This window comes from Lampris incognitus, chromosome 2 (assembly GCF_029633865.1).
Source record: "Lampris incognitus isolate fLamInc1 chromosome 2, fLamInc1.hap2, whole genome shotgun sequence".
In the NCBI taxonomy this organism is placed as follows: domain Eukaryota; kingdom Metazoa; phylum Chordata; class Actinopteri; order Lampriformes; family Lampridae; genus Lampris; species Lampris incognitus.
Window position 1 is genome coordinate 146,710,233 of NC_079212.1, and position 20,094 is coordinate 146,730,326.

General features: G+C 46.1%; 1 protein-coding gene across 3 annotated transcripts in view; it reads right to left on the reverse strand.

Annotated features, from left to right (window-relative positions):
• atg7 (ATG7 autophagy related 7 homolog (S. cerevisiae)) overlaps nt 1-20,094 on the reverse strand; it is a 149,138-nt gene that overhangs the window by 113,075 nt on the left and 15,969 nt on the right. For all 3 annotated transcript variants that reach the window (XM_056273159.1, XM_056273161.1, XM_056273160.1), the window contains exons 7-12: nt 19,541-19,687; nt 16,052-16,140; nt 10,044-10,165; nt 7,112-7,202; nt 3,779-3,923; nt 3,054-3,212 (exon numbers count right to left, since the gene is read on the reverse strand). In XM_056273159.1, the coding sequence (XP_056129134.1) occupies nt 3,054-3,212; nt 3,779-3,923; nt 7,112-7,202; nt 10,044-10,165; nt 16,052-16,140; nt 19,541-19,687 (753 nt within the window). The remainder of the gene's footprint in view (nt 1-3,053; nt 3,213-3,778; nt 3,924-7,111; nt 7,203-10,043; nt 10,166-16,051; nt 16,141-19,540; nt 19,688-20,094) is intronic.

Genomic DNA, 20,094 nt, shown 5'->3' on the forward strand with positions numbered 1-20,094 from the left:
GGTACCCCACCCTTATAAACAATACAGTGACTGCAGGTACCCCACCCTTATAAACAATAGTGACTGCAGGTGTCCCACCCTTATAAACAATACAGTGACTGCAGGTGTCCCCACCCTTATAAACAATACAGTGACTGCAGGTGTCCCCACCCTTATAAATAATACAGTGACTGCAGGTGTCCCCACCCTTATAAACAATACAGTGACTGCAGGTGTCCCCACCCTTATAAACAATACAGTGACTGCAGGTACCCCACCCTTATAAACAATACAGTGACTGCAGGTGTCCCCACCCTTATAACCAATACAGTGACTGCAGGTACCCCACCCTTATAAACAATACAGTGACTGCAGGTGTCCCCACCCTTATAACCAATACAGTGACTGCAGGTGTCCCCACCCTTATAAACAATACAGTGACTGCAGGTACCCCACCCTTATAAACCATACACAAAGCTCAGTGTTTTCGGTTTTTACCGATTTTCACAGAAAAATACCCAGATTTTTCACACGGATTTTATGTTTCCACGGATCCAAAAGTTGTTCCTGTTCGTGTGAGGTTATGTAAGTGTCCTCTTGGGGCGAAATTAGGCATGCTGGATACCTTTGAAAAATAAAAACCGAAAACGCTGAGCCTTGACAATACAGTACAATACAGTTGCATAGGGACTGAAACCAATGCCCAGTTCCATATGCAAAACTGGGTGTGACATTAACTAGAGCTTCAAAGGCCATCTGTACTATTCACAGAGGATTTGGCAACATTACAATCACAGCATTGTAAGGGCCCTGACACACCAGGCCGATGGTTGGCCGTCGGTGAGCGTCTGTGACCCTAGTTTTTGCGGTGTGTCCCGCACCGTCAGCACTAGTCGGACCCCTGTCGGCAGCTTTTCGGCCAACTCAGCATGCTGAATCAGCAGAGCCCGTCGGTGAGAGAGGTCACTCTGATTGGCTGTTCAGCTTAGCAAATCAGTGCAGACCGCACATGCTAGTTGGCCGTTGGCTGTAGTCTTTGCGGTGTGTTCAAATGCTACTTTTTGGCCCAGAGGGCAGGTGACGTGAGGTGACGCAACAGTCGGCCTTCATCACTGTTAGTTGGTTTGGTGTGTCTGGGCCCTAAGATGGCGACAGACACAGAATGACCAAAACCAACGACCAGTTTCATATGCAAATATGGGCGTGACCATTAACTAGCGTTTCAATGGCCATCTGTACTATTCACAGAGGATTAGGGAATGTTGCAATTACAGCATTGTAAGATGGTGGCAGTTGCATGTTTGCATCTGCATATTTGCACATGAAATTGGTCGTTGGTTTCAGTCGTTATGCAACTGTATTTACTGTATTGTTTATACGGGTGGGATACCTGCAGTCGCTGTATTGTTTATAAGGGTGGGATACCTGCAGTCAGTTTGACAGTCCTGATGACATACCTGTGGAGGCATGGAGATGTTTAGGAGATGGCAGTGGACTTTTTAAACTAGATTGTTTAACACAATCTTGGAAAGTGAGAGGATGCCTGAGGAGTGGAGAAGAAGCATACTGGTACCGATTTTCAAGAACAAGGGCGATGTGCACAACTGTAGCAACTACAGCGGTATAACGTTGATCAGCCACAGCATGAAGATATGGGAAAGAGTAATAGAAGCTAGGTTAAGAGGAGAGGTGATGATCAGCAGCAGCAGTATGGCTTCATGCCATGAAAGAGCACCACAGATGTGATGTTTGCTCTGAGAATTTTGATTGAGAAGTATAGAGAAGGCCAGAAAGAGTTGCATTGTGTCTGTAGATTTAGAGAAAGCATACGACAGGTGCTGAGAGAGGAGGTGTGGTATTGTATGAGGAAGTCAGGAGTTGCAGAGAAGTATGTAGGAGTGGTGCAGGATATGTATGAGGCAAGTGTGACAGTGGTGAGGTGTGTGGTTGGAATGACAGATGGGTTCAAGGTGGAGGTGGGATTACATCAAGGATCAGCTCTGAGCCCTTTCTTGTTTGCAATGGTGATGGACAGGTTGATGGACAAGATCAGGCAGGAGTCTCCATGGACGATGATGTTCGCGGATGACATTGTGATCAGTAGCGAGAGTAGGGTGCAGGTGGAGGAGAGCCTGGAGAGGTGGAGGTATGCACTGGAGAGAAGAGGAATGAAAGTCAGTAGGAGCAAGATGGAACACCTATGGATGAATGAGAGGGAGGACAGTGGAATGGTCAGGATGCAAGGAGTGGAGGTGACGAAGACATATGACTTTAAATACTTGGGGTCAACTGTCCAAATTAACGGGGAGTGCAGTAGAGAGGTGAAGAAGAGAGTGCAGGCAGGGTGGGGTGGGTGGAGAAGAGTGTCAGGAGTGATTTGCGACAGAAGGGTACCAGCAAGAGTTAAAGGGAAGGTTTACAGGATGGTTGTGAGACCAGCTATGTTGTATGGTTTGGAGACAGTGGCACTGATGAAAAGACAGGAGGCGGAGCTGGAGGTGGCAGAGTCGAAGATGCTAAGATTTTCACTGGGAATAATGAAGAAGGACAGGATTAGGAACGATTATATTAGAGGGACCGCTCAGCTTGGACGGTTTGGAGGGAAAGCATGAGAGGCAAGATTGAGACGGCTTGGACATGTGTGGAGGAGAGATGCTGGGTATATTGGGAGAAGGATGCTGAATATGGAGCTGCCAGGGAAGAGGAAAAGAGGAGGTTTATGGATGTGGTGAGGGAAGACATGCAGGTGGCTGGTGTGACAGAGGAAGATGCAGGAGACAGGAAGAGATTGAAACGGATGATCCGCTGTGGCGAACCCTAACGGGAGCAGCCGAAGGTAGTAGTAGTAGACACCTGCAGTCAGTTTAGACTGAAGAGGTCACTTAGATGATGATGAAACGTATCTGTCAATAAACGTTGTGTCCAGATGAACTGATTTACCTTTCTTTGATAAGCCATTAATGTTTCATTGTGTATGTATACATTTAAGCTGTTCTCTTGTAAAGCACATTGCATTATCATGTATGCAATATGAGACGGACAGACAGATGGCTAGACAGACAGATCCTACTTACCACACCAGGAAAGATTTTGGTGAGTCGGTCGACGGCTGCCATTGCTTTGGACTTGCCTCCTGCCAGACAGTCCTCAAACTCGTACAGAGGCTGTCGTACTGGATTTGAGTAGGAAATCTTCGCATTGTCTACAAACGTGATGTGTCTCACCCCCCAGCCCTGCAGAACAGGAGACCAGACAAAGCAGATACAGGATTTCATGAAAGCCAAGTGAAGTGCAGCGAGCAGCCGCTGTGTGCATCAATAGCGGAATTTACCTTTAATAGAGTTTTTAATGTGAGATGTCTGTTTCAGATTGAACTTGTTGTTGCTTAATAAATTCTGCAGTTTTATTTTAATGAGAAAATGACTTGTGCCTGCTAGCTACAGAACCACCGGTGTCCATTACCGTATTATGTATTTGTGAAAGGAATACAGTAAAGAATGGATTTACTGACTTTTAATTCTTTGTACGTATGTCAGCGACTTTGCTTGTGTAGTATACGGCTGTGATAGCAAAGCAAGCCTGCAGGATTAAGGTTTATTTATAGTCAAATACTCATCTGTAATTATTTTTCCTGTGAAACTAGAATACATATACTGTCAAGCAAACATGGCTCTACCTGTAATTACAGCCCTTTGTTAAATTTGATTAAAGAGGCTGTCTCCACCCTGCTAATGACTCTAATGCTATCTGACGGTCAGCGGTGATATTCTATACAGCTAATAGGTCTGTCCTCTCCTACCATCAGAGTCCGGGCCACGTTGCAGCCCAGCGTGCCGGCACCCAGCAGAAGGCATTTGGTGTTGACCACCTTGTCCAGGTCCAGAGATGGGACCAGCCTCCACCTCATCAGCTTCAGGTTCAGGTCCACCGAGGACTCCGCCAGCCTGGGGGCAAACCACACACTCCAATGAATCCCTCTATACTCAAATGGTATTATAGAAATAATAATTATACTAAAAATATGAAAATAATAAAAGACCTTTTAAAGCAAATATAACAAAGTGATTTACAGCAGAGTAAAAGCACAAATGAAGTCTGTTGTAAAAAATGAAATGAGACAAATTAATGAAAGGATGAGTGTTAAAGTCAGCCACTGAGGATGCACAAGCCAGTGCATTCTTAGTGCAGGTCCCAAGCCCGGATAAATGGGGAGGGTTGTGTCAGGAAGGGCATCCCGCATAAAATCTTTGCCAAATCAAATATGCGGATCATAAATCGGATTTCCATACCGGATTGGTCGAGACCTGGGTTACAAACGAACGCCACCGGCACTGTTGGCCAGCAGGGTGCCGGTGGAAACTATGCTACTGTTGGGCAAAGGAGAAGGAGAGGGGGAAAGCATGTCCAGAGGCAGTGGGAGCGGAGGAAGGGTAGGAGGGTGGAGGTGAGAGTCGGAACTTTGAATGTTGGCACTATGACTGGTAAAGGGAACGAGCTGACTGATATGATGGAAAGAAAGGCAGGTATACTGTGTGTGCAAGAGACCAGGTGGAAGAGGAGTAAGGCCAGGAGTATCGGAGGTGGGTTCTAACTCCTTCGGACTCCGCAAAGGTTGTCCCTTGTCTGCAATTCTGTTTGTGATATTCATGGACAGGATCTCAAGGCGCAGCCAAGGTGAGCAGTGTGTCCATTTTGGGAACCTCAGAACATCTCTGCTCTTCGCAGATGATGTGGTTTTGTTGGCTTCATCAGAACGCGACCTCAAGCGCACACTGGGGCGGTTTGCAGCTGAGTGTGAAATGGCCGGGATGAGAGTCAGCACCTCCAAGTCTGAGGCCATGGTTCTCTACTGGAAAATGGTGGATTGCTCCCTCAGAGTTGGGGATGAGTTGTTGCCTCAAGTGAAGGAGTTCAAGTATCTCAGGGTCTTGTTCACGAGTGAGGGTAGGATGGAGCGGGAGATTGACAGGTGGATTGGTGCAGCATCAACAGTAATGTGGACATTGTACCGGACCGTTGTGGTGAAGAGGGAGCTGAGCCGGAAGACAAAGCTCTTAATTTACCGGTAAATCTTCGTTCCAACCCTCACCTATGGTCATGAGCTTTGGGTAGTGACCGAAAGGGTGAGATCACGGATACAAGCGGTTGAAATGAGTGTCCTTTGTAGGGTGTCTGGGCTCAGCCTTAGAGATAGAGTGAGGAGCTCAGACATCCGGAGGGAGTTTGGAGTAGAGCCGCTGCTCCCTCACATCGAAAGGAGCCAGTTGAGGTGGTTCGGGCATCTGATCAGGAGGCCTCCTGGGCACCTTCCTTTGGAGGTTTTCCGGGCACGGCCAACTGGGATGAGACCCCGGGGTAGACCCAGAACTCACTGGAGGGACTACATGTTCAGTCTGGCCTGGTAATGTCTTGGGATCCCCCAGGAGGAGCTGGGGGGTGTTGCTAGGGAGAGGGACGTCTGGAGTGCCCTACTAGCTTGCTACCATCGTGACCCGATCCTGGAGAAGCGGCTGATGAAATGAGATGATGAGATAATTTTACCGGAACTTCAACATGAAAAAAAGACTGACTTAAGACAGCGTGGGCTGAGTTTTACCTTACACCAAACAATCAGGATGATAGAGGTGCGCAACTGTAATGATTTTATTCCGACATTGTAAATTTGTCCGTGCCAGTGAAACCGCATGAAAAGTCATTTGGTGTGAGACGGGAATTAATGAACATTCTGTTGCCTCAGTGTAGAGATAGTTTATGCTGCAACCATTATTATTCCACTGCTAACTGAAGCCATAGATTGTACGTTAGATCAAAGTTGAGTCACCTTGCAACATCTGGCCACGGTTGACAGGTAAGTCTTTAGCAGAATAATGGATGGTTTTTGTTTTGCTTCATTTTCTCTGCTGATGAAATATGTCAATTAATTTTTCTTTCTAATCAACTGGATAGTGCTGTCGAACAGACAGATGTTGTTCAACAGAAAGATGCTGTCCAACAGGTAGGGATGCTCAACAGGTGGTGATGTCCAACAGGAAGTTGCTGTCCAACAGGTAGGGATGCGCAACAGGTGGTGATGTCCAACAGGAAGTTGCTGTCCAACAGGTAGGGTTGCTCAACAGGTGGTGATGTCCAACAGGAAGTTGCTGTCTAACAGGTAGGGATGTTCAACAGATAAATGGTGTTCTACAGATTAGAGGTGTCCAACAGACAGATGCTGTCCAACAGGTAGGGATGTTCAACAGGTGGTGATGTCCAACAGGAAGTTGCTGTCCAACAGGTAGGGATGTTCAAAAAGTAAGTGGTATTCAACAGACAGGTGGTATCCAAGAGGTAGGTGGTGTCCAGACTGGCAAAGCTTCTGAATTGTTCAGCTCTCTGGTGCAGCAGACACAAACCATTCCAATGTCTTCTGCTTGGAAGAGTTTTATGGCAGATTGAACACGCGAGGCGCACTACCCCCTCCTGCTGTATGAAAGCAAACACTTCTACTTTTCCTGGGATGTCCAGATGCATCACCTTTGACTTAGTTCATTTACAAACTTTATTTCTCCAATTTGGGCATGGTGGCACAGTGGTTAGCGCTGTCGCCTCACAGCAAAAAGGTCCTGGGTTCAAACCCCGTGGTTGTCCAACCTTGGGGGGGGGGGGGTCATCCTCTGTGTGGAGTTTGCATGTTCTCCCCATGTCCACGTGGGTTTCCTCCGGGTGCTCCGGTTTCCTCCCACAGCCCAAAGACATGTAGGTCAGGTGAATCAGCCGTACTAAATCATCCCTAGGTGTGAACTTGTTGGCTCTGTGATAGACTGGCGACCTGTCCAGAGTAGTAGTAGTAGTAGTAGTAGTAGTGTCTGGCTCCGTAAACAACAATGATTCTTGTACATTAATAATAATGGGCAACAACAACAATACATGCAAAGTATGAATGCTGTATTTTACAATAAGTTATGTACACGATATGAATACTGAGACCCTCTGTGTACAAAAATACCTCTTAGTCATAATTAGTTCCCATTTTTTCTTGCACAAAAATGTCTCACAGCGTAATTCTTACCTACCTGAGAACTACAAGTTTTGGTACTTCAATAAAGGAGAAACTTCTTTTAAGTATGTTTGAGGTTTTCAGCTTCTGGATTACCTTTTAGGGTCCATGCATTCACTCAGGTTGACCATCCTGGGCCCCATGGCTCCCTTAGGGTTTTTCTCCCATCCAACACTTTTAGGACAAGCTGCAACAAAAAAGACAAATTCCAAAAATTAAAATAAGCGCAAAACATCATTCTTTCATTTATTCTCTTTACCCTGAATTCAGTTTAGAGTCAGGGGAGATTGGGGTCTATCCCAGCAGGCATTGGGCAAAGGTCAGGGAGACACCCTAGACAGGCCCCCCCAGCCCCCCCCCCCACACACGCACACACAATGTGGACATTAATGTGCATGTAACATAGAGACATGTGTAGCCACACAGAGGGGCATGCACACATGCTAGCAGACGAGTCCAGACAGACGTACCACAGAACCCTCAGGCATAATCACAATACTACAGCACAATCCCATCATTACTTTATTTACATAATCACAATACAGCACAATCCCATCATAACTTTATTGACATAATCACAATACACTACAATCCCATCATAACTTTATTTACATAATCACAATACAGCACAATCCCATCATAACTTTATTGACATAATCACAATACAGCACAATCCCATCATAACTTTATTTGCATAATCACAATACAGCACAATCCCATCATAACTTTATTTACATAATCACAATACAGCACAATCCCATCATAACTTTATTGACATAATCACAATACAGCACAATCCCATCATAACTTTATTTGCATAATCACAATACAGCACAATCCCATCATAACTTTATTCATATAGCACTTTTAAAACAATGTTACAAAGTGCTTTACAAAGAAATAAAACCAAAAATAAGTATAAGACCAAACAAGTAAGAGTAAAAATAAAAAATAACAAAGTATGAATAAATAAAAACAAATAAACATTTGTAAAAGCTTTCATAAAAAGAAAAGTTTTAAGATGAGCTTTAAAAGAAGCTAGACACTTGGTTCGTCTTAGTTCAGCAGAAAGAGAATTCTATAGTGTGGGGACTCTTAACAGCAAAGGCCCGATCACCCTCTGCGACAACTCGAGACCTGGGAATAACCAGCAGGACTACAGCTGCAGATCTTAATGGTCGAGGGGGCGTATACCAGGTCAACAAATCACACATGTATGTAGGAATAAGACCATTTAAGGTGTTAAAATTGAGCAATAAAATTTTAAAATCAATTCGAACTATAACAGGGAGCCAGTGTGGGGAGGCAAGCACAGGAGGGATGTGGTCATGCCTCTTTGTCCCGGTAATGAGCCGAGCAGCAGCATTTTGTGCCAACTGCAGACGGTGGAGGGAGCTCTTGCTGATACCAGAATAAAGTGCATTACAGTAGTCAAGCGGAGAATAGTTAAAAGCATGTACAACTTTTTGCAGATTGGTAATTGATGAAAATGTCCTGATTTTGGAGATTAGCTTGAGCAGAAAAAAAGTATGATTGAACAACATGTTTGATTTTATTATCAAAACTGAGGTTCGCATCGAATATTATCCCAAGATTCCTAGCAGCTTGCTTAAGACTACCTGAAAAACCACCAGGATTAGTAACAAAAGGGCCGATGGAATTTGGGGGACCGAAAAGAATGACCTCAGACTTATCGTCATTAATTCAAGAACATTTTCAGACATCTACGATTTCATGTCAGAGAAGCAAGTTGTGAGATTTGCTAGAGCGCTAGGATCTGCGGGTTTTAGTGGCATGTATAACTGAGTGTCGTCAGCATAAAAATGCTAAAACACATCATGATTTTGAATGACCTGGCCAAGACATATAAATATATATATATATTTACACACACATATATATCAATACAGATGCAGGAAAAAAAACTTTTAATACATAGCAGTACAAGCCTGTTTCGTGCGTCTCGCACTCATCAGCTGCTAAAGTGATTCAACGAAGAAAGGTTCTTTGTTGTGTGGAGCGGAATATCTGTATTGATATTCCACTCTCCATTAGTTGAGCACTTCTATCAACACAATTGATGGTTTTGTAAACCCCCCCCCACTATATCGATATCTATCTATCTATCTATCTATCTATCTATATATCTATATATATATATATATATATAGATATATATATAAACAGAAAGGGGCCAATAACTGAGCCTCGAGGGACACCACAATTCAACTGAGCCATCGAGGAAGCAGAATTACCCATTTGAGACGGCTGATGGCAGCTTGCTCCAGTCAAGGGGTCGATACAACACTTCTTCAGCAATGTTTTTAGCTGGTCTTTGTATCGCTTCTTCTGACCACCTGCAGACTGGAGGCCCAGATGAAGCTATCCATACAGTACTTGACATGGCAGGCGTTCTTGAGGCATCTTGGTGACATCCCCAAGTCAGCGCAGTTGTTCAGTGACTGTGGCTTCTATGCTTTTGCAGTTTGTCCTAGCAAGAATCTCAGCATCAGGAACATGGTCACACCACGTGATCCCCACGATTCGCTGCAGACACCTTACGTGGAACAGCTCCAGCTACATTAGGTGGCGGCTGCATGTGACCCAGGCTTCACAGCTGTATAGGAGAGTTGTGATGCAGACGGATGTGTAAATGGCAATTTTGGTGTGCAGGTGGAGCTGTTTGTTTTGGAAGACCTTATGTCAGAGCTTGCCGTAGATTATAGAGGCTTGTTTGATTCTATAATGCGTTTCATTATCAGTGTTGGAGCCCTCAGAAAGGATGCTACCCAGGTATTTGAAAGATGGGAGCAACTGAGAGTGGTTGGTGTTCTGAAGACAGGCATAGTGGGTCGGGGGCTGGACCCCAATTGGCAGAACACCTCAGTCTTGGTGGAGCTGACTGATAGATCCAGCCTGCTGTAGGCATTCACAACTGCGCCATGGATGGTTTGCACGCATGCACGCACGCACACGCACGCACGCACGCACGCACACACACACACACACACACAGGGTGTGCGGTTACCTGAGTTGAGGGGGAGTTCTGGTAGTTTGATCTGGAAGGTGATGCTGTGCTGCACCGAGCGACTTCCCTGTAGAGTTCTGTCCCTGAAACAAAGAATCCTGACCGAGTCCAGACTAGACCCCCTGACACACACACACAACACACACACACAGAAAAGATTAAGATGTAATTTACACCTGATATTCTCATGTGCTCTGTATCTAGTTTTGTTGCCTAGCTAATAAATGATCCAATCATTCCCTTTGCATTTACACCTGAATTTAAGTCTTCTTGCTGTATGCATTGTAATCTAATCTCAATTTAAAGGCCCACTTTTACTGTGTCTGAAGTTGGAAAGTATTGTCATTAAAACAATGGTTAAACAAATGAATTATCGGGCATCCAGGTAGCGTAGCGGTCTATTTTGTTGCCTACGAACATGGGAATCTCCAGTTTGAAACATGCAGTTATCATACACAAACAGGCAGACATGCGACTTTAACCAATGAATGAAAAACCCTTCCTCCAGTAAGAACACCTACAACCTGTATAGCCAGAGAATGGTGACCACAGATTGATTCAAAAGAGAAGTGAGAAAATCAGAAAAGAACTGAAGGGATAAATCAACTACTACTACTACTATTACTTTCGGCTGCACCCGTTAGGGGGCGCCACAGCGGATCATTTGTTTCCATCTCTTCCTGTCCTCTGTATCGTCCTCTGTCACACGAGCCACTTGCATGTCCTCCCTCACCACATCCATAAACCTCCTCTTTGGCCTTCCTCTTTTCCTCTCCCCTGGCAGCTCCATATTCAGCGTCCTTCTCCCAATATACCCAGCATCTCTCCTCCACACATGTCCAAACCATCTCTATCTTGTCTCTCTTGCTTTGTCTCCAAACTGTCCAACCTGAGCTGGCCCTCTAATATACTCGTTCCTAACCCTGTCCTTCTTCATCACTCCCAATGAAAATCTTATCATCTTCAACTCTGCCACCTCCAGCTCCGCCTCTTGTCTTTTCATCAGTGCCACTGTCTCCAAACCATATAACATAGCTGGTCTCACTACCATCTTGTAAACCTTCCCTTTTAACTCTTACTGGTACCCTTCTGTCACACATCACTCCTGACACTCTTCTCCACCCATTCCACCCTGCCTGCACTCTCTTCTCCACCCACTCCACCCTGCCTGCACTCTCTTCTCCACCCACTCCACCCTGCCTGCACTCTCTTCTTCACCTCTCTTCTACACTCCCCATTACTTTGTCAAGTCAAGTTTATTTATATAGCACATTAAAAACAACCACAGTTGAACCAAAGTGCTGCACAAGCTTAAAATACAATATAAAATAAGTAACACATATGAATATAAAAATACATGTAAAAAAGACATAGTAAAATAAAGGAATTAAAATGCAAACAATAAAATCACGGTGTCTAGCTCAACTTGAATTGAATGCCAGTGAGAAGAGGTAGGTCTTTAACCAAGATTTAAAAGTCTCTAGGGTCTGAGCAGATCTTATGTGTATTGGTAAGTTGTTCCAGAGATCAGGGGCAGCAACTGCAAAGGCTCTGTCACCCCTATTCTTAAGCCTGGATCTCGGAACATGTAAGAGCATCTGGTTTGCTGACCTGAGTGCTCTGACTGGTGTATGATAATATATTAGCTCAGATAAATAAGATGGTGCCAGCCCATTTAACGACTTGAAAACAAGTAATAAAATCTTAAACTGGATCCTAAAACAGACAGGAAGCCAATGAAGGGAGGCCAGTACAGGCATTACGTGATCACGTCGCTTCTTTCCTGTCAGCAGGCGAGCAGCTGCATTTTGTACAAGCTGCAGGCGATGAACCGATGACTGAGCTATGCCAACATACAGAGTTACAATAATCTAGACAAGAGGTAATAAACGCATGAATTACCCTTTCAAGATCATTTGGAGGGAGATAGGCCTTTTCTTTTCCCAGAAGTCATAATTGAAAAAAACTTGTTTTGACTACTGAGCTTATTTGTTTGTCAAAGTTAAAAGAGCTGTCAAAAATCACCCCAAGATTCCTAACAGAAGAGTGACTGTAGGAAGCTAAAGGGCCAAGAGCACTATCATAACCATCCAGCAGATCAGGCTGTCCATATACAATAATTTCAGTCTTATTTTGATTTAATTTCAGGAAATTTAACTCCATCCATGTTTTGACATCCTTTAAACAACTCAGCAAAGCCTGTATAGAGTCTCTGCTGTTTGTTTTTATAGGCAGATAGATTTGCAAATCATCAGCAAAACAATGAAAAAACATATTATGTTTTTTTTTTAAATGGACCCCAAGGGCAGCATATACAATGAGAAGAGAATGGGGCCCAAAATGGAGCCTTGGGGGACCCCACAGTTAAGTGGGGCCGCAGCTGAAGAGAATTGGTCTATATGGCCAGAAAAGCTTCTATTTGACAGGTAAGACTTGAACCATTCTAGGGCAGTACCTTTAATGCCTACACATAGCTCAAGACGTGATAAAATAATATTATGGTCAACCGTGTCAAAGGCAGCAGTCAGGTCCAAAAGCACCAGAACAGCAGAGTTCCCAGAGTCCACAGTTAAAAGAAGATCATTAAAAACTCTTAAAAGGGCTGTTTCAGTGCTGTGACGTGATTTAAAACCAGATTTGAACTTTTCACAAATGCCATTAATTTCTAGGTGCATTTTTAATTGTACATAAACTGCTTTCTCTAAGACTTTTGAAAGAAAAGGCAGCTTAGAAATTGACCTAAAATTAGAAAGAGCAGAGGGATCAAGACCAGCTGGCTGAGGTCTTCACAACTATATTTAACCTCTCACTGTCCCAATCCATAGTCCCGGCATGCTTTAAGATCACCTCTATCATTCCTGTCTCCAAGAAACCAACATCCACATGTCTGAATGACTACTGACCCATAGCACTCACCCCCATTGCCATGAAGTGCTTTGAAAGACTGGTTCTGGCTCACATCAAAAACATCATTCCCTCCACATTCAACCCACATCAGTTCACCTGCTGTCCCAAAAGGTCTACTGAGGATGCCATTATCACTGCCCTGCATTTTGCTCTGACCCACCTTGAACTTAACAACACATACATCTGGATGCTGTTTATAGATTATAGCTCTGCCTTCAAAACTATCATCCCTGCCAAACTAACCACCAAATTCCTCTCCCTTGGCTTCAACCCCTCCCTCTGTAACTGGACCCTGGACTCCTGACCAACAGACCTCAGTCTGTTAGGTTAGGTGACCACACCTCCTCCACCCTGACCCTCAGCACAGGTGCCCCTCAAGGCTGTGTTCTGAGCCCCCTCCTTTTCTCCCTCTTTACCCACAACTGCAACTCACTCTTCAAATGTTATAGTTAAGTTTGCAGATGACACCACAGTCATTGGCCGTATCACCAACAATGACGAGATGGCCTACAGGGACGAGATTCAGCACCTCACATCATGGTGTACTACCGACAATCTTGTCCTTAATGTGCAGAAGATGAAGGAGCTGATTGTGGACTTCAGGAGGTCTAGAGGCTGCAGCCATTCCCACATACACATCAATGGGGTGGAAGTGGAGTGTGTTTCCACCTTTAAATTCCTTGGAGTCCACATCAGTCAGACATCTCCTGGACATCAAACACCCAGGCCCTTGTGAAAAAGGCCCAACAATGCCTGCGTTTGCTGAGGAGCGCCTGTCTATCCCCCAAAATTCTCACCAACTTCTACCACTGCAGCGTAGAGAGCATCCTGACCAGCTGCATCTCAGTCTGGTACAGCAACTGCACCTCAGTAGACCAGAAAGCTCTGCAACAGGTCGTCAAGAAGGCCCAGCAGATCACCGGTACCCAGCTCCCAGCCATAAAAGACATTTATCACAAACGCTGCCTTCGAAGGGGTCTCAGCATCAGCAGAGATCCCACCCACCCCAACCATGGACTGTTCTCCCCCCTGCGCTCTGGGAGGCGCTACGAGAACTTCAGAGCCCGCACTACCAGGCTCAAAAACAGCTTCTTTCCACAAGCTGTTGCCCACCTGAACCTGGCTACCCACTGAATGTCTGTAGATATTTTTAAATATTTTGTACTCTTCCTCTTTTTTAACTTATTTTTAGCTTTTGGTCTTCATGTGTTTATATCTTATACTGTGTTTGGTGTGTTTGTCTGTGTCTGGCTTGCATTGTTTGGTGAAGCCGCAGCCCTCATTTCATTTTTAACATGTGCCTGCACATTGTTTTTAATGACAATACATTGAATTGAATTGAATTTAATTTAATTTAATTGACTGAATTGAATTAAATGACTACAGGCTCGTTGCCCTAATGTCTGTGGTCATGAAATCCTTCAAGAGACTGGTGTTGGCCCACCTGAAGGAAATCACAGGCCCACTGCACAACCCCCTGCAGTTTGCCTACCGAGCAAACGGGTCAGTGGATAAATCAGTCAACATGGGATTGAACTACATCTTCCAACACCTCGACTCCCCAGGGACACACACAAGGGTCATATTTGTGGACTTCAACTCAGTGTTCAACACTGTCATCCCAGATATCCTCCACTCCAAACTCATCCAGCTCACTGTACCAGCCCCCATCTGCCAGGGGATTAAAAACTTCCTGACAGACAGGAGGCAGCTGACGAGTCTGGGGAAAATGACATCCAGCACCCGGACAATCAGTACTGGCATCCCCCAGGCATGTGTGCTCTCCCCTATACACAACTGACTGCACCTCAGGTGACCTGTCTGTTAAACTCCTGAAGTTTGCAGACGACACAACCATCACTGGCCTTATCCAGGATGGTGCCGAGTCTGCATAGAGACAGGAGGTTGATCAGCTGGCCCTCTGTTTCAGCCATAACAACCTGGAGCTGAACACACTCCAAACAGTGGAGATGACAGTGGACTTCAGGAAGAGCCCCCCCCCAACACTGCCCCCCCTCACCATACCCAACAGTATGGTGTGTATGGTGAAAACCTACTGATTTCTGGGTTCCACAATCTCCCAGGACCTAAGGTGGGCATCCAACATAGACACAATCGTCAAAAAGGCCCAGCAGAGGATGTACTTTCTCCACCAGCTCAAGAAATTCAACCTGTCTCAGGAACTGCTGATTCAGTTCTACACTGCAGTAATCCAGTCTGTCCTCAGCACATCCATCACTGTCTGGTTTGGTTCGGCCACCAAATAGGACAGGGACAGACTACAACAGACAGTTACGTCTGCAGAGAAAATCATTGGTGCCAACCTGCCCTCCATTCAGGACTTATACACCTCCAGACTCAGGAAACAGACAGGCAGCATCACTGCAGACCCATCACACCCTGGTCACAACCTGTTCCAACTCCTCCCCTCTGGTAGGCGCTACAGAGCACTGTGCCCCAAAACAACCAGATATAAAAACAGTTTCTTTCCGTAGGCTGCCATTCAAACGAACACTTAACATTCAAATAAATCCAACCATGTTGTATATACTGTACTGTACATGCTGTATATACTGTACTGTACATGTTGTATATACTGTACTGTACATGTTGTATATACAGCACTGTAAATGTTGTATATACTGTATTGTACATGTTGTATATACTGTACTGTACATGTTGTATATACTGCACTGTACATGTTGTATATATTGCACTGTACATTGTATGTCTACTGGTACACTCTGTCATGTACATGTACCTCAGACATGTATGTAATGTATTTCAGCATCTCTGATATATTCTCTACACCATTGCACCTTATCACCTCTTATTTCGTCTGTGTAGTCAGTCGTTGTGTATATATGTGAAGGTTGTTGTGTTGTAGTGTTGTTATTCTATGTTACACTATTCTAAGTACACTGAGAGACCCACGAAACCTGTCACATTCCATGTAGTGGAAACCTACATGGCCCATAAACATGATTCTGATTCTCTTGTAGGTAGGAAAAACAATCACACACACACACACACACACACACACACACACACACACACACACACACACACACACACACACACACACACACACACACACTTACCATCGGTAAGCTAGGAGGACCAGAAGATTTCTCAGAGGCCAACCCGGATGTTGGGACAGAGTGCATGGATCATAGACACCCACAGTCACCTAGAAAACCAAACAGTCTGTTTACACCCCCAGACCCACCGTGTGTGTGTGTGTGTGTGTGTGTGTGTGTGTGTGTGTGTGTGTGTGTGTGTGTGTGTGTCTTTTATGTATGTGGAATTATAAAAGATTTATATTTATATATATTTAATATATTATTAAATATATAAAAATTATATATTATAATAATAATATAATATATACTAAATATATATTTATAATTCCTTTAATTTTAAAGGAATGATATGAGTATATATATCTATAGTCTCATAAATCTACATGCAGGTTGCAGTTAGGTGTGTGTAATCTTGAAAAGTCCATTAAATTCTTTACAGGTTAGAAACTGAGGGCTCTGTGGTACACCTGCTGTAAAGCGCAGCACAAGTGTCCTTGCTGGTTTCAGACCGACGCAGTTGTCATTTCCCCGCCCAGCGTCCACGTCGTTTAAATAGCAAATATACTGGCACCCATCTGCTTGCCCGTGGGCGTGTTGGTGTTAAAGTGAGGTGTGGTCAGGAGCTGCTGCCTTGCTATCTTGAGGCAGCGGAAGGCAACTGCACGACTGACAAACAAAAACCTGGTCTAAGTCCCCGGCGCAGTATTTTACTGTTATTTTAAGGGCGCATTATTAAGACAGTAAGATGGGCCTACGTAGGCGGGTGCAGAAGCGCACCTGGGTTTTTCTTACTTTAGATTTTTTCCCCTTTCTTCTCCCCAATTGTACCTGGCCAATTCTCTGCTCCACCCCCTCTGCTGATCCAGGGAGGGCTGCAGACTACCACATGCCTCCTCCCATACATGTGGAGTCACCAGCCGCTTCTTTTCACCTGACAGTGAGGAGTTTCACCAGGGGGACATAGCGTGTGGGAGGATCACGCTATTCCCCCCAGTTCCCCCTCCCCCCTGAACAGGCGCCCCGACCGACCAGAGGAGGCACTAGTGCAGCGACCAGGACACGTACCCACATCCGGCTTCCCACCCACAGACACGGCCAATTGGGTCTGTAGGGACGCACGGCCAAGCTGGAGGTAACACAGGGATTCGAACCAGCGAGCCCCGTGTAGGTAGGCAACGGAATAGACCGCCACGTCACCTGGACGCCTGTATCTGGCTTTTACAGGGAATGGGAGATGACACTCTCCGGCGAATTCACAACAGGATTGTGCGGGTTTTGCGGCCGTTAAAGCTGCACAGATAAGACAAAACGAAACCGTATGATTCTCAAAGCACCTGCAGAGGCTGAACTGTTCCCCTACTGCACTGCCACGCAAACCGCGGCTCGGTGCTCCCGCGCTATTCGCACGTATTTACATGAGGTGACATGCACACATTTGGCACAAAATGGGCCCCTTTCTATGCAAATGATCCTCATTGCAACACACCAGTGCTAATAGCCACACGCAGTCACAGCGTCCTCAGAGAGTTGGTGGTACCTCACCCCCAGACCCTCCAGTGACCAGGGCAGCAGTGGTTGCAGCCAGATGAAGCGTCTTCAGAGAGTTGGTGGTACCTCACCCCCAGACCCTCCAGTGACCAGGGCAGCAGTGGTTGCAGCCAGATGAAGCATCTTCAGAGAGTTGGTGGTACCTCACCCCCAGACCCTCCAGTGACCAGGGCAGCAGTGGTTGCAGCCAGATGAAGCATCTTCAGAGAGTTGGTGGTACCTGACCCCCAGACCCTCCAGTGACCAGGGCAGCAGCGGTTGCAGCCAGATGAAGTGTCTTCAGAGAGTTGGTGGTACCTGACCCCCAGACCCTCCAGTGACCAGGGCAGCAGCAATTGCAGCCAGATGAAGCGTCTTCAGAGAGTTGGTGGTACCTCACCCCAAGACCATCCAGTGACCAGGGCAGCAGCAATTGCAGCCAGATGAAGCGTCTTCAGAGAGTTGGTGGTACCTGACCCCCAGACCCTCCAGTGACCAGGGCAGCAGCGGTTGCAGCCAGATGAAGCGTCTTCAGAGAGTTGGTTGTACCTGACCCCCAGACCCTCCAGTGACCAGGGCAGCAGCGGTTGCAGCCAGATGAAGTGTCTTCAGAGAGTTGGTGGTACCTGACCCCCAGACCCTCCAGTGACCAGGGCAGCAGCGGTTGCAGCCAGATGAAGCGTCTTCAGAGAGTTGGTTGTACCTGACCCCCAGACCCTCCAGTGACCAGGTCAGCAGTGGTTGCAGCCAGATGAGGGCCTCGTCATGCCAGGCATGCTCATGAGCAGATATTTCACAGGAGAATATCACCTTTTGATTTAACTGAAACCAGAATCATTAACAGATACACGTTGCCATGTCAGACAATTCCTGCTACACTTGATGACATCATGGACGACACTGAGCCTGCCTACTGAGTTCTTGGTGCAAGGCCCCCATTTATACTTTGCCACATGGGTAATTGGAATCAGATGTAAAACTTTACATGCGTGTTTGCGCTGTATTATCATTCGTGCAACATCTTTCGGTAATCGGACCTTGAGACGGGGCAGATAGCGGTCACAAGTGATGTGCAGTTCACGGTGCCATCAGTGGCCGCAATCCAGTCTTTGAGAATTCCCCCATCTGACCCCAAAAACACACAAGTGATTATTATGAGAGTAAGTACAACCCCTTTGAACCACGCACCTTACTTTGCGTTCAAATCCACCTTTAAACTAGCAAAAATGGGGGCGTCAGAGTGTCGTGGCGTTCTATTCCGTTGCCTACCGACACAGGGATCGCCGGTTCGAATCCCAGTGTTACCTCCGGCTTGGTCGGGCAGTCCTACAGACACAACTGGCCGTGTCTGCGGGTGGGAAGCCAGATGTGGGTAACTGTCCTGGTCACTGCACTAGCGCCTCCTCTGGTCGGTCGGGGCACCTGTTCGGGGGGAAGGGGGAACTGGGGGGAATAGTGCTGGTGAAACTCCTCACTGTCAGGTGAAAAGAAGCAGCTGGTGACTCCACATGTATGGGAGGAGACAAGTGGTAGTCTGCAGCCCTCCCCAGATTGGCAGAGGGGGTGGAGCAGCAACAGGGACAGCTTGGAAGAGTGGGGTAATTGGCCAGATACAATTGGGGAGGAAAGAAGGGGGGGGGGGGTAAAAAAACAAAACAAAAACAAACAAACAAAAACCTAGCAGAAGTGAATTTGGACATGCCCTACATGTACTTGCACGATGCGCTTTAGACCTTGCAGTTAGATTGTTAAAACCGAGCCCAAAGTCTCTTTGGTCTTGTGTCCTTGCACATTTGGTCAAAGCCTACTTACATATTCTGAAGTTGATGAAACCCTCATGGCTCAAGGACGGCAAATTCAGTTTCGCCAAAATTTTCCAATTCAGTAATGTAGCTGTACCCTCATGGCCAAAGAACACTGTTCACCTGCTTGTCTTGTGTAAGATGCAAAAAGTGAAACACACCAAATGAGCAGACATACCATGCTGGAGTCAGTGAAGAAGTGGTCCCAGTCCTCCAGCAGAGCCACCTCCACACCGTCAGCCACGCTCTTCATCAGGAAGTAGGGGATGGCAGTGGTTCCCTTCCTGGTACAGAGGCCATCGTACGCCTCCTGCAGGGCTGTGATCTGGGACAGTGGGGGGAGACTGGATTCAGACTCACTCTGATGCTACACAACACAACAACACCTCAACACAACACAGAGAAGAATACTCACAGAGAGAAACAGAGAAAGAATTTATAATAAAGTCTGAATGAGACACAAAACAGCTTTGGAGCCCCACACCGTCTTGGTTCTCAGATGGCACAACTCATCAGCTACCGGGGAGGGCTGCAGACTACCACATGCCTCTTCCGGCACACGTGGAGTCGCCAGCCGCTTCTTTTCACCTGACAGTGAGGAGTTTCACCAGGAGGGCGTAGCACGTGGGAGGATCACGCGATTCCCCCCAGTTCCCCCTCCCCCCTGAACAGGTGCCCCGACTGACCAGAGGAGACGCTAGTGCAGTCAGCGGGACACACACCCACATCCGG